We start from the raw sequence: 14,564 nt of genomic DNA on the forward strand, positions 1-14,564 counted from the left end.
CCTGGTGAGCATTTCACTGAAAGAGCCAGCACCCATGTTCACAACAGCACTATTCACGACAGCCAACAGGTGGAAAGAGCCTGTGTCCATACACAGAAGAACGCAGACACAAAATGTGGCGTGTTCATACGATGCCACGTTATTTAGCCTTAAAAAGGAAGGATATTCTGACACATGCTGCAACACGGATGAAGCCCGAGGACGTTATGCTAAGGGAAATAAGTCGGACACTAAAGGACAAACCCTGTGTGATTCCACTTAAGTATCTGGGGTAAATTCCCAGAGACAGAAAGATGACTGGTTGCCTGGGGTGGGAGGTAGGAGAGAACCAACAGGTGATGTTTAATGGGTAAATAGTGGCGATGGTTTGTACAACATCGTGAATGTACCTGAAACCACTGAAATGTACACTTGATGGTGGTAAATGTCACATTGTGTATATTTTACCCATTACAAAAAAAAAAAAAAAAAATCTAGTGCTATGTGGCCCCAACGGCAAGTTCTGTGGGAGTGAGCGGAGAGAGCTTGTGGATCAGAGTGGTTGGTGGAGAGAGGGCCCTGCAGGGGGCGGGCCAAGCCCGGCCCTAGAGAGTGGGCATTTGGGGGAGCAGGTGAGGGGGGGCGAGGGGGTCGGCAGGGCCCACAGCAGGGCTTCGCACAGAGGGCAAACGCGCATCGGGAGACAGAAGCCCCTGGCCGGAGGCCAGGGCGGGGCCAGGTCCTCCTCCCGCCCACCGTCCGGACCGGCTGACCAAAGCCAGTCTGCATGTTCCACAGACCGGAGAAGAGCACACTGTGACACATCTCCAGTACGTCGCGTGGCCTGACCACGGCGTCCCTGATGACTCCTCGGACTTTCTGGAATTTGTAAACTATGTGAAGTCCCTGAGAGTGGACGCTGAACCTGTCTTAGTTCACTGCAGGTACCGGGGCATGTGGGTTTTTTGTTTTTTGGGGTTTTTTTTAAAATACTTATACTCCTTGGGAAAGGCCTAGAGAACATTGGCAGACATCAAACCCACCTAAATCCCACAAGACGCTATCTGCTTTTACAAAGCTCTTCTTAATTTCTTCACTGTGTCAAAAGATTTGGAACTTTATCAAAGCACAAACCTCTGAGTGCAGCACAAAGCTGACGAAGAAAGTCCCTCCCTCACCTTCCCCCTGTTCTAAGTCAACTGACCTTCGTGATGGATGTGACTAGGATGCAGGGCACAGTTTGCACTTAAAGTTGGGTTTCTCTCCGTTGGGGTTTAAGTCCCCAGCCTCAGACTATATGAGGAAAGGCTTTCTCAGCCAGTTCGAGAGCACACCCTGAGTGTGTGTTTTGTACTCTTAAAGGAGAAGAAAGCTTCGTCTGGGTAAGTGTGGGAACTGGTGAGGAGTTGAGCTGGGCTGTGGAGAAGTGCTGGCTGAGCAAATCCCAGGTCTCTGTTCCTCTCTCTCCAGCGCCGGAATAGGTCGAACTGGTGTCTTGGTCACCATGGAAACAGCCATGTGCCTAATTGAGAGAAACCTGCCTGTTTACCCACTGGATATTGTCCGGAAAATGCGAGACCAGCGTGCCATGATGGTGCAGACATCAGTGAGTGAAAATCCAATAATAAAAATAGTAACAGTGGCCCACGCTTCTTGAGCACTTGCCCTGAGCCAGGTCTATGCAAAGGGCTTCGCAGATCAAGTTACCAAGGGGACCGCGTCACTTACCCATGGTCACAGAGCTTGTTGAGGCTGAGCAGCTCCAAAGCCCACTGCATCTGGCCTCTGGCTTTCACTGGCTCCACTTTTGCTGCCTCCATGGTTTCTTTCCTGCCGGCCACTTGGCCAGGGAGGAGCCCTGTATGCAGTCTGCATTGTTGACTTCTGACCCATCAATTGTTCATGAGAAGTAAGCAAGGTCACCCAAGGGTTCCACCCTACTCGCCTGTTCTAGATGAGCCTAGATGAGCCTGTCATAGATGAGCCTATTGGCTTAGCAAATGTTTCACATGGCCCTACGCCTCCTGTGGGCTCTCTCCCACGTATGTCACACCCTAGTATTTGACACTACAAGTATCCTCAAGAGAAAATCTTGTGGTTCCCCACAGAACTGTAAGAAAGGCGGTGGGCCGGTGTGGAAAGAGCATGAGTCAGGATCCCCCAACTACTGGGCAACCTTTGGATAATCCCTTAACCTCTCTCCCAGCCTCAGTTTCCTTCCCTGTCTGCAAAATGGGGGACCATCCCATATATTTTTTTAATCAGATAATTGCACAGACAGGAGAGACCCAAGTTCATATGACAGTAGGAGGAACAGCTTAGTCAATGATAAGTCTCAGCAGCAATGGGGAAAATCCAAGGGAGTTTAAGAGCTCGGTGGCAGAGACGCAAAAGCCGACTTTAGAAAGTCAGGGGAGGCTTTCTGGAGCTGTGACCTTTAAGGTAAAACCCCCCAGGCAGACAAGGAGTTAACAAGGAGAGAAGTGGAATTCCATGTTGTAGCCAGCTCTGTATCCTTTTAGGTTCATGGACAAAGTTTATAGGATTTCTCTAGTAATCGTGAGCTCCTATAGTTTTATATTCGTATCTACTCAGGAAATCTGGTTAAAAGAAAAAAATCAGGTTATTAAGGCTGTTCTGTGCCCCGTTTTGTGGTATGGAGGACCTCATTGCTAATTTAAAAAGATTTTAAGTGCATCATCTTGGTAGATTTTCCTAGCCAGCGAAGCTAGTGCAAATATTCTCTTTCACCCTGTACACATCACTGAAATACAAGTTTCTTAAGTGTGTATTAATAGAAAGAACTATATTCTGCAGAGCAGCTTTTAGTGGCTTTTCTTTTAAAGACAAAACCAGATCCTTCCCCCAATGTAAGGTCCAGTGCGACCCGGTCCTGGTCCACCTGTGCGGCCCCTCCTCCCATGCCCAGGTGTTCTGGGCCAGGACCGTGAGCCCTGACTGCACTTCTCAGAATGGGCTGTCGTCCTCGGAGCCTTCGCACTGATGCGCACACTGGAATGGCCGTGCGGCAACAACCTTTACCTTTCCTGACTGCCCCAGGCTGCCAGGTCCTCTCTCTGTCATAATTCCGTGACACTTTGTCCCTCTCTGGGAGCAGCCCCACCCCTCATCTTACAGGAATAATGGCTTCACAGGTGTTTCATCTCACTTTGTTTCCCTGGCATGGAGCACAAGGTCTGGCCTGGCCCAGAGCTGGGGTTCGGAGGGTATTTCGGAGTGCCGTAAGAGAATAACTGCATATGGGGCATGACGCGGAGTTCATAGAGCTGCTGGTGACACGACGGCTCTCCTTTCTTTTCCAGAGCCAGTACAAGTTCGTATGCGAAGCGATTCTTCGTGTTTATGAAGAAGGCTTAGTCCAAATGCTGGATCCCAGTTAAGGCAACTGTGAAAACGTTCATTCCCCTTTCCCAAGGGCATCCTCCTTAAGGACAGACCTTCTTTCTGGAAGCAGCAAGAGGAATCTGTAGGCTGTGGCGAGAGAAAGGAATGAGCACATTTGAACCCAGGCACTTTAAATTTCTATAAAAAAAAGGTATCATGTACATAGGAACTGTGTAGATACGCATGCAGTGACAGCATCGTTTAGGCCCATTATTCCCCTGGAGAGAAATAAGCAAAAAGGGATCTCAGTTTGGGGCCTGTCCAAATGCTTTCCTCCCTAGACATCGCCATGATCCTGTAAACCATCCTTGGGCAATCGAGAAGGGGACACCAGCAGCGCTGTTGACTTCCCAGAAACAAGATGATGTGGCAATTTTGAATTGCTTAGATGTTTTGTATATATATATATGTGTGTGTGTGTGTGTGTATAGGACTCTAAGGGCCGAGCTTTCTCTGCTTGTAGGCTGAGCTGGAACCGTTCGCATTCACCTGCCCCGATGCTGAGAAAACACCGATGAATGTACTCAATGGCGGGGGTGGGGGGAACGTCAGGCCGAAGGACGCAGTGCGTTTTCTGCCCTCCCTTCCTCTGTCCCTTCTCCCCGCTGCTTCTGATATTCGCGTTTCTAAGAATTATATCCCAAACGCCCTGCTTTCTGCCTACATCGGTGACCCTCTTCAGGTTCACACGCAGTGCCCGAACGAGATTAGTAACGTAGGTTCGGGTGAGTTGAGACTCTGCGGGCGAGGACTCCCCGTGTGGTCTTGTTATCCATGCATTAGTTGTAGGAGCAGTTGCTTGCTCGCCCCGGCTCGCTTCTCGCTGTCCGCTCAGCACCCAAGACTGGAAGCATCGACTACTGAATCTACTACATGGATTGCTGCTACTTCAAGCTATTACACTTGAAACATGACGATTTTCCTGAGGGGAGATGGGGTATCATCTAAATATTCAGAATCTTTGGCCCTTCTGAGGAAAGATCTTCTAGTCATTGAACCATGGGAAACCCAGCTTCTAGAGGGCTGTCTGTGGGTGTGTGTAGATGTGTGTATGTGTGTGCCCATGGGTGAGTGTTTCTCAGGATTCCTAACTTGATTCAGATTACAGTGGAGTTTATGTAAAGAATGAGTCTCTGTATAGAAGAACAAATGTGTGCATTCACCCTCAGTTACAATGGTCTCCATTTCATTTCAAAGGAGAGGATCAGACTATAAACACAATTTGATGTTAATTTATTCGAAGTACACCATGATTTCGATTGTCCTAAAGAATTCTGCCTTTGTTAATACTGTGTTAAATTTTTTAAAAATTTGTGACAAGATTGTAGCAAATTATTATTTAAAGAAAATAAATTACATAAAAATTCTAATGTGGTATGTTCAAACAGCAGTTTTTATGTATCCGGAAGAGGAAGCTAAGCCAGTTCCTTAACGGGATTTATAGAAAAAGGATGCTTTTATATTACGTGCACAGGGGTGAAGCCATTTTAATGTGTAGCAAACTCTGGACCAATTGAGTAGTTGTTGCTTGGTTGCGGGAGGGATAAAGACCTACGCGATGGTGGCAGTTTTCTATAGATAAAGGTTTCTTTATCTCCAGACCTGGCATACTGCACGCTTCCCATCTTTTCCCCACCAGTACTTTACTATTAAATAAAGGGGTGGAGGGAGGTGTTATGTAGTGCCGTAACCCCACATTGTGAAAGGGCCTGGGCCACGTCCTTGCCGGCATAATGCCAGCCTAGCAGAAGGAAGCAGGAGAATAGAGCTGTGCAGTAGGAAATTTGTTTCCTGGTTCCAATCATCAATAACTAGCTCTGGGCCTGGTCAATTAACAGCACTGTCTCTATTTTCTCATCTGTGAAATAGGAGAAATAATGCCAAGGACTTTAAGTCGAATATGAGGATTGACTAAAATCATGTTATGCATGTGAGTGTTCATCAGCTACAATCTGACGCTGCTATGGATGAATTACTTGGCGAAGTAAACTTATCAGTGATTAGCCCCAAAACCCATGAAACAGAAGTGGAATCATATGGGTTTTTACAAGAGAAGGTTGCTTTTCTTCTAGGGAGAACAAGAGCACAAAGGAATATCATCCCAGTACCTTTGTTCAATCTGGACTCAGAAAAATTCAGCAAAGCACCAAAAAAGGAGGGGTAGGGGGAGGAGGGCTGATGTAAATCTAAGTGCCATCAGTCTATTTAGCAAATTATTGCCATTTGATGAAAAGTGCATCATTGCCCTGTCTGCAAAAAGCTTGAGAGACGTCTCAATGTTTTTGCAGAGTTGCGTGTTTCTTGATTGTTCAATATGGTTGCAGAAATGCTGCCGTTATTGTCACATAAATTTCTAAGAGGCTTACCGAAGGGCGCAACTAGCCTTTTTCAGCCTCCATGCAAGCCAATAATTCAGACCCAGCAGATATTACCAGGAACAAAGTCCATGAAATCCTGGAGAAGAACAAGACGAGAGTTGTCTAAAAGAGCAAAATATGCACGTGAATACTATAGATACCACTGTTTAAATTCTGTAGCTCAAGATTTCTGCTTCGCCGCCCTATACGTTAAGCAATTATACTTAAGAAGTCTTTTTTAGTTCCAAGCGAAGAACATCAAAATCAGGGTAAATATTTTGCCTGGGAAAGTTGGCTGGGTGTGAATGGAGAAGGCATTTGCATCCTGTGTTCTGGCGCTCTCCAGACGATCTAATTAGATGCATCAATATGTTGATTTAAGATGGGAGATCCCTCCTGGTGTCACTCTATAAGACCTGCACTTGGTATTTTGACACTTCAGAAGTAACATTCAACTCCGTTTGGTTGAGGGTCGGAGGATGGGGGCAATATGGACCACAAACTTGTCCTGGCCTTGAATTCCTACCACAGTAATTTACACTGAAATGTGCTTTTAGATTAGTGTGGTCGCTGTTGCTGCTATGTTCCTGCTACTTTTCTTGTTGCTCAGAAGTTGTCATTTGGGTGCAGGCGACAGGCCTCTTCATCCACCAGGGGCAACAAAAAGAGGCGGTATCAGTAGGGAAAAAATAGTAAGAGGCAGGTCTCGGGTTTATACCTAGACTTGGGCAAGAGCGTGTAGCCCTCAGCCCTTAGTTTCCTTACATCTAACAGGGGAAGGCTGGGCTGGGCTAGAGTTCTTTGCTTCTTTCAATGTTTAGCATTCTAAGAGTCTTGTATTCTAGAGATTTGAAATTAGCTACCAGAGAGAAAGGATTTACATTTCTGTGACTTATCCCCAAGCGATTGTCCCTGAAACCCCAGCACTGTTGAATACAAAAACAAGGTTGGCCAGATCTGGTTCTTGCCCTCCTAAGCTTAAGAACAGACTCAGTAAAGATGGCAAAAACTCCAAGCTCAGCCTAAGGAACCAAACCCATGCGATTCTGATGGCCGGGCTGTCTGCCGTCTTTATAACTCGCGTTCTGTTTGGAACAACAAAAAGATTTGTGTTATGTAGTTTTAAAAAGTATCTTAATTGGTCAGCAATATTTTTTTTTCTGTAAAATTGGAGTGTTTTTCATTCTGACCTGTTCTGCTGGTGACTCTACCGAAAACTATTTGATCAATATAAAAACATTCAAGGTACGCAACACTATTATTGTGTGTTGGCATTTTTATTCTAATAATTGCTTGAATTCTGGAAGTGTTTTCTTATTTTGTTTGCCTTTTTTTTTTTTTAAAGAAAATATTAAGTCTTAGAAGAGCATGCTCTCCACCTGTCTCCTTCCATCTTCTCGGGAGCCTGACCATGCACAGCACCTGTCTCTGTCCTGACCTTGTGTGGCAGATTCTAGATCAGAATTAACGTTCCGCTGGCAAGACAGTAGTAGCTTACACAAAGAGAAAGTTTCTTTACCCTCTATCATGCAGGGCTGCCAGGGTGGCTCCATGGTCCCCAGGACCCAGATTCCTTCAGACTTGTTGCTCCGCCATCCCCAGTAACGTAGTTTCTACATTGCAGTCGACAGTGGCGGCTCCAGCCATGCTCTCGTCCCAGCCAGCAGGATGGGGCAGAGAGGGAGGGGGAGGGGGAAGCAAGACCCCTTCCCTCAGGCTATGTTATCTGCACATTGAATATTCCATTGATCAAAACTGAATCACAGGGTCAGACCTACTAGAGAGGGTCTGGGAAAGTTTTTTATTCCAAGAATCCATGCACCTAATTGAAACTCAGGAGTTCTGTTTTTGAAAAAAAAGAAAAGGAAAGAATGGGTTTGAGGAAGAGTTAGTGGTTCCTGCCATAGCTCAACACCTTAGTTACCTTTCTTGCCTCACATAGAGCCCACTCTTCTCTCCAAGATAGACAACCCAAACCCCATCCAGTTAGGGCAGGAAGCTAATGCTAAAATCACCTTTGGGTGATTTGTGGTCTCTGCCAGCTCTGGGTGGCTTCTTGTGGTCTAATGACCTATAAATTCAAGACAAGTTATCTTCTCCCAACACAGCCCTTAAACAGTAGTGAAGTAGAAACAGGCAAACAGCCATTGAAAACTCGTAAGAGGGGAGAACAGGAAACACCGTGCCAAGTGAAAGAAGGGGAAACGATTATTAGGGCACGATCAGCAGCCTCTCCTGCAGATTCTTTGACTTCTGATCTATTGCAGGGCTGATTTATGAAGAGTGACTCTGCTCTAGACCCAGGACACAAGAATGAAAGCAATTATGTCATTTAAGCAAAGCCGATCCACCGTTTTGAAATATAGCACTGACAGCTCCTGACGGGATCAGCACCCATCCGTCACCATTACACACAAGCATCATTTGAGTAGGAGGAGACATAACACAAACTTCACCTTTTTTCTAGACACCCAAGATCCCCACCCATACCCCACCCCTGGGTTATACAGGTTAGTCTTCATCTGTAGCCACCCGTATATCCTTTGCTGGTTCGTCCCCAAACCTCTGGATTCCTCTCTGTCGAGGAAGGCTCCTGGATTTCTCCCAAGGCTGCCCCAGGTCTTCCAACGTCATCGTCCAAACCAGAGGAAGAGCCAGGTAAGAAGACCTGTCGGGATGCAGCGGCGGAGGTCCGGGGGGAGATCCTAGCAGTAAGGACACAACGAGTGGTCTTAGCCTAGACATTTAAGATGGAGAAGTGATAACCTGATAACTGATGGGAGCACAGAGGGAGGAGCCGAGGATGAGGCTGGTGTCTAGGCTGGGCAACTGGGAGAGTGTGGGTGCCGCAAACAAGGAGAACTAGGTGCGGGGAAGATGATGAGATGGTTCTTTGGTTCCGCAGCCTAACGTTGGGGACACGCATGTGACCAGTCTGAGTCTCACACAGCAATGTCTGAACGTGAACATTTACTTTTTTAAATGGTGTAGACATTTCCGGGTCCTGAGCACCCCAATTGCCTATAGTAAATGCCTTTTATGCCATTCTCCTTTACATTTTAATCCATTTGAATGATTTCCGTAATCAAATCTCGTTGTCAAAATAACCTGTCTAGGTGAATATGCAGTTGTCCTAGTCTCCTCATGTCGCAATAACAAAATGCCATCGACCGGGGGCCTTAAACAACAGACATTTATTTCTCATAGTTCTAGAAGCTGGGAAGGCCAAGAGCAAGGTGCCAGCGGATTCGGTTCCTGGTGAGAATTCTTTTCCTGGCTTGCAGACAGCCACTGCTCACTGTTTCCACGTGGTGAAGAGAGCCTTAATGTCTCTTCCTCCCCTTATAAGGGCACTAATCTCATCATGGGGCCCTACTTCTGTGACCTCATCACCTCACTAAACCTAATTACTTCCCAAGGCTCCACCTCCAAATACCATCACATTAGGAGTTAGAGCTTTGGCACGATTCAGCTCATAGCAGCAAATTCATATTTTATCATAATTCTAATCAGAGATCCAGTTCTCTCTGAACTTCCTTCCCCACCCCTCCTCTATCTGCCTGAACTCTCAGGGGCCTCGCTCTCCCCTAGAGCCCCACAGGCAAGGCAGATGAGGAAGGGATTAATTCTCTCAAGGGGGGAGCACTCTGGGGCTGGGGAGAGGTCCGCGACCTTGGTCCCAATCTCAGCCTCTGCCTATTGGTGGTCTTGGCACAGGCATTATGTGTGATTTTCTTCAGTACTATTCTTTAGTAGCTTTACCCTGCCCCCCTCCAGCATGAAGGGACAACCCTCCATGGGATATGCTCTCCTCTGGCCTCCATCAGCGGTACCCACCCCAACCCAGTCCTGAGCTGTGCATCCCGTCACTCAGCCCGGTGGTTTATGGGCAGCCTCATATTTTAGCACCTCTGTGCCCCGACAGAAGGCAATGTCATCTATAACACTAACACATCTCCAGTGTCCCCTGGAATTGTGCACAGTCACAGTACTGACTATGCTTCCTCACACAGGCCACAACAACCATTGCGTCATGCTCTGCGCTGCCCCACAGCCTCCCAGAAAACTCGTCAGTGGTTGATGGGTTTCTGGCCTGGGCCGAAACCCTTGGCTTCACCTGGAACTCCACTCATTTCTCACTTGTGCTTTGAGGAATAGGTCCAGAGTTTCTTCTAAAACACCCAATGGCAAGCCCAAGAGTCTGACTGAACAAACATTTGTTGAAAACACATCTCATGCCTCAAAGGCTTTGACTTGCATCCCCTCACTTAATGCGAAGCAGACAATTGCGAATACAGAGAGGGAACATCTTTCCCTGCTCCACAAAAACAACAGGAAGACCCCTGGCAGAAGTGGTGGCGCCTCTAATGTACGTGATCAGTAAGGATGTCAAGATCACACCTCAGAGCTGGTCCCTGTAGACTGTGCTGCTACTGCCCTTAAGCACGAAGCAGGGCACGAACTACTGACACCACCGAGGCCCGTCCTGCCTTGGACACTGGACAGGGCTGGCCCTGCAGCTGCCACCCTCACCAAAGTGAACCCACACCACCCCTGTTACCTGGCACCTCTGAATCCTGGGACAGCGGCTTCTCATTGGCAGAGCCTGGTTCCTGTGCCCACACCTAGCTGTAAGAGAGGCTGGAAAGGCAAATAGTTGACATTTTCAGAGTCTATAATGGGAGATGTGGGAAGTGATCTCTGCCTCAGGTGACAAAAGTGTTTCCAAATGTAGAAGCCGAGTGACCAAAACCAAATGTGCACTGTAGCCCACACCTTTTGATAGCCAATGTCTTTCCCGTACTTCTAAAACACAATAATGCTTCCATCTGACACAGCCGCGCTTCTAAACAAAAGATGTATTTTTTGTAAACCAACCATAAAAACTCAGCCTCAGAAACAACTGAAAATGCCTATAAACATAAATATATTCTAAAGTAAATATAAAAGTTGTAGCCCCTCAGCAGTCTCTCATTTCTTGTATCAAATCCAGTGTGTCCTCAATAACAAAAAGCTTGGCGAAATTTTTTTTTTGTCTCATGTAGGCATTGTCCAGAAGCACAGGAACACAAGGCATGGATGGCTGGTCCTGAAAGACATCCCGACCTCCAGCCTCTTGCATTTCTATTTTTCACTGAAGTAAATTAGCCTCAGGCGAGTCCTCCCCCACAAATTTTTTATTTATTAACTTCTTTCTGCCTCATTCATCTCAGGAAGAGCGCTCCTCTCTCCTTCATACCATCAAGAACTAAAAAAAAAAAGACATTCATAGCAGCATTCTTCATAATAGCCTCAAAGTGGAAACCACCCAAACATCCATCACCTGATGAATGGATAAACAAAATGTGTATTTACACAAAGGAGTATTAGTTGGCCATGAAGAGGAACGAACTACTGAAGCATGCTAGCTACAACATGGATGAATCTTGAAAACGTGCTAAGTGGATCAAGTCGGACGCGAAAGTTCACATGTATGATTCCGTTCACATGTGTTGTCCAGAAAAGGCGGGTCCCTAGAGACAAGAAGTGGATCAGAGGTTGTCAGGGGCTGGAAGGAAGGGGGATGAGGAGTGGCTGCTAATGGGTTTGGGGTTCCTTCTGTGGGTGATGAAAATGTTCTGAAGTTACACAGTGGTAATGGTTGCACAATGTCATGAATATGCTAAACGCCATTGAACTGTACACTTTGAAATGGTGAATTTTAAGGTATGTAAACTTAATTTAAATTTCTAAATTGCAAACAAAACTAAAAAAAGAGCTTCATCCATCCCCAGGAGGGAGAGTTTAAGTTTTTCTTAACTGGTTGCAGATATCAAAGCCATGACATCCGCAAACCCATCCACCCAGTAATTCCACTTCTGGGAATCTGACCTACGGGAATAACTTAAGGGCCTTGTATTATGATATCAAGACAGTTTGTAAATAAAGTTTTACAGCTAAGTATTTTTATAATAGTATTTTACACAGCGTTTGGGAACAATCTCCATGCTCATCAATTTGAGTCCAGTTCAATGAAGTTCATTGCATTTATATTACAGCATATTGTGCAGCTGTGGAAGTCAACATGGGAGCCATAGATGTCCATACACAGAGGATCTGTGAGGTTTCAGTAAGTAAGAAACTCGGGTTATAGAATAGTATTACTATGTGACTCTAACATTAGTCAGTGTCATGTGGTGGCTAAGAATACAGGTTATGGAGCCAAACAGCTTAGATTCATACCCCAGCTCCCTACCATTTACCAGTTCCAAGTCCTTGGATGAGATACTTCCCCTCTCTGAACCTGTGTTCTCTAACCGTTCTGTGCCTTTCTGAACTTCAGTTTTCTCTTCTATAAACTGGGAATAATAATACCTACCTCACTGGATTTGTTGTGAAGATTGAGTTATTATGTGGAAAATTAGACCATTTATGGTGCATAAGTGCTGTGTTGGATATTACTGTGATAGATAAGTAGGTAGATGATAGAGGATAGATAGATAGATAGATAGATAGATAGATAGATAGATAGATAGATAGATAGAGAGAGAGAGATAGGAGAGAGGAGGGGGGGGAGAGAGAGAGAGAGAGAGAGAGAGAGAGAGAGAGAGAGAGAGAGAGAGAGAGAGAGAGAGAGAGAGAGAGAATAGACGACAGTAAAAAGTCAGGGCCATGGTGGGAAATGCCAATATGTTAAAGAGTATCTGTCTCTAAGGATAGAGTTGTAGGTGGATACCTTTTCTTTTTGCTTATTGGTATAGTCTAACTTCCTGTCATGAACATTCGTTCCTTGTATATTTTTTAAAGGCTATGATATCGCTACTAATGCACATGTATTGAAGAAATTAAAAACATTAAACTTGGTGGTGAAATTAAAAGTAAGAATCAGAGAGCCTCTTTTCCTTGTGTCAGGCAGGATTCTCTTGATTCCAAGTGACAGGAACCCAGCTTAGATTAGCTTAAACCAAAAAAGGGGGACTCCTGGGCAGAATATTAGGGTGGTGTCAGAATGGAAGGAAGACTTCAGAAAGACCTCAATGGAGAGATTGGATTCTTGGCTCCTTTTGTTTCTGCTTCTCTCAACCTTCATTATCTGGGGTGTCTTCAAATAACCTGGTAGAGAGGGCTCTTTCTCAAACTTCCAAAGCCAGAAAAGAAAGAGAATCATTCCCTCCATTCCCATTCAGCACTGTTCAGGGGAGCATTCTGATTGGCCCAGCTCAGGTTAAGTGCCCACCCCTTGGATCGATCATTGTGGCCCAGGGGTTGGTGAGTGAGTCACAGACCCAACCCCTTAGAACCTGACCACTAGACTCAAGACCAGGAGGCAGGAGTGGCTCCTAGAAAAGGATGAGTTGTTCTGGGTAAACTCTAATGGGCCTTAACATTCTGTCACTCTGTGTGGTGAACCTTTCACTGGCCAAAGCACTTGACGTGTTGACCTCATTGCATAAATGCCTGGAGAGCGTCCAGAGGACTCCTCCATAGTCGTAAAAGATATTGAGTTTGTGCCTCATCTCATTCAAATTAAAACTCTATTACCTCAAGGACCTGTCTTCAAGAAAGGTAGAAAACCTTTCAATCTGCTTTCACTTTGATTTCCATCACCTTCAAAAGGTATTCTACTGTTAATGTTGCAAAGATGGTGTGGATTAAATGGATAAGTCCATTTGGAATTCCAAATTTTCATAGGAACATATTTTGCACATATATTGAAGAAATGCACATTTCTTCTTTCTTTGTGAGCTGACGACAGCCTGTATTTGCCAGTCACTGAGAATGAGGTTTGATTGTGGTTTGTTTTTTTTTTTTTTTTTTTTTGCCCAGTGCCCCCAGTGTTGTCATCTTGTTTCTCTCCTGGAAGGAATGTAACAACTTCTACTCCCAGTGATTCCCACTGCTTTGTCTTCTCCTTTCTTCATGTCCACATGCCCCATGCCTTCCCAGCCTTCCAGGTCCAGCTCAAACGCCCTCTCCTCCAGGAAGTCATTCTTGTCTGCACCTCCCTGGACTGTAGCAATGTTTCCTATTCTGGCCCTCTCTCGTGGCTTGGAATACATTGCCTCTCTTGTGTCACTGGTTATGCTGACCTTATTTCTTTCCTGGAGAGAGGACCAGGCATAGTTCATCTCTGTGCCTCTACAGACATACATATACACGGTGATAAGTAGATGTCAATAAATGCCAGTTGAAGGAACACAGGCCAATGTCCTTTACATTGCCAATCTCAGATAGAATTCTGCTCTCCCTAACACTCTTCCCTTTTTTTTTTTTTTTTTTTTTTTTTTTTTGTTATTTAAGACCCTTATAACCGTTATTCCCAAGGCAAGAAATTTTTAAGGAGACTGGAGAGATGAAAGAAAAATATTTCTAGACTTGATCACATAAAAATTCAGAACACCATAAACACAATAAAAAGGCAGTTAGCAAACTGAGAAAAATATTTGCAGCAAATATGACAAATTCAAATAAGAGATGCCATTTTTAGCTTAAATTTGGCAAAAATAAATCATGTTTTGGGAGAATATTTAATGACAATTTTTGGAAAATATTTAAATAGAGAAAAGCCTGGAAAGAAAGTAAAGTCAACAACATTTTAATAGTGATTAGACCAAAATTTGGGGATTATGGGTTATTTTTTTTTACGTTTTACACTTTTTCAGTTATTTATAACAAATAAGCATTGCATATGTAATCATAAAAACAAAGCAACAGAAGCCACTTTTTGCTGAATATCCTGTTATAAGACCTCAGGTTGGTAAGGGAGTGATAAGTTGAAGATATTGGAGCATAAATGGTACAATCTTCTAGGAGAACAGTATATGTTAAGTACATAGTAACAAT

The 14,564-nt window shown here is 45.0% G+C and overlaps 1 protein-coding gene across 8 annotated transcripts in view; it reads left to right on the forward strand.

The window, feature by feature from the left end:
• Window positions 1–12,232, forward strand: part of PTPN3 (protein tyrosine phosphatase non-receptor type 3) — a 106,185-nt gene extending 93,953 nt beyond the window's left edge. For 4 of the 8 annotated variants that reach the window (XM_016130016.2, XM_016130011.2, XM_016130014.2 and 1 more), the window contains 3 exons: window positions 778–923; window positions 1,450–1,585; window positions 3,303–12,230. In XM_016130016.2, the coding sequence (XP_015985502.2) occupies window positions 778–923; window positions 1,450–1,585; window positions 3,303–3,380 (360 nt within the window). In that variant the 3' untranslated portion in view covers window positions 3,381–12,230. Of the gene's footprint in view, window positions 1–777; window positions 924–1,449; window positions 1,586–3,302 lie in introns of all 8 variants that reach the window. The other 4 variants (XM_016130020.2, XM_036238690.1, XM_036238691.1 and 1 more) reach the window with 2 other exon arrangements.
• Window positions 12,233–14,564: the final 2,332 nt, after the last annotated feature.

The sequence above is a fragment of the Rousettus aegyptiacus genome, unplaced genomic scaffold (genome assembly GCF_014176215.1).
Source record: "Rousettus aegyptiacus isolate mRouAeg1 unplaced genomic scaffold, mRouAeg1.p scaffold_m13_p_3, whole genome shotgun sequence".
Classification (NCBI taxonomy): Eukaryota; Metazoa; Chordata; class Mammalia; order Chiroptera; family Pteropodidae; genus Rousettus; species Rousettus aegyptiacus.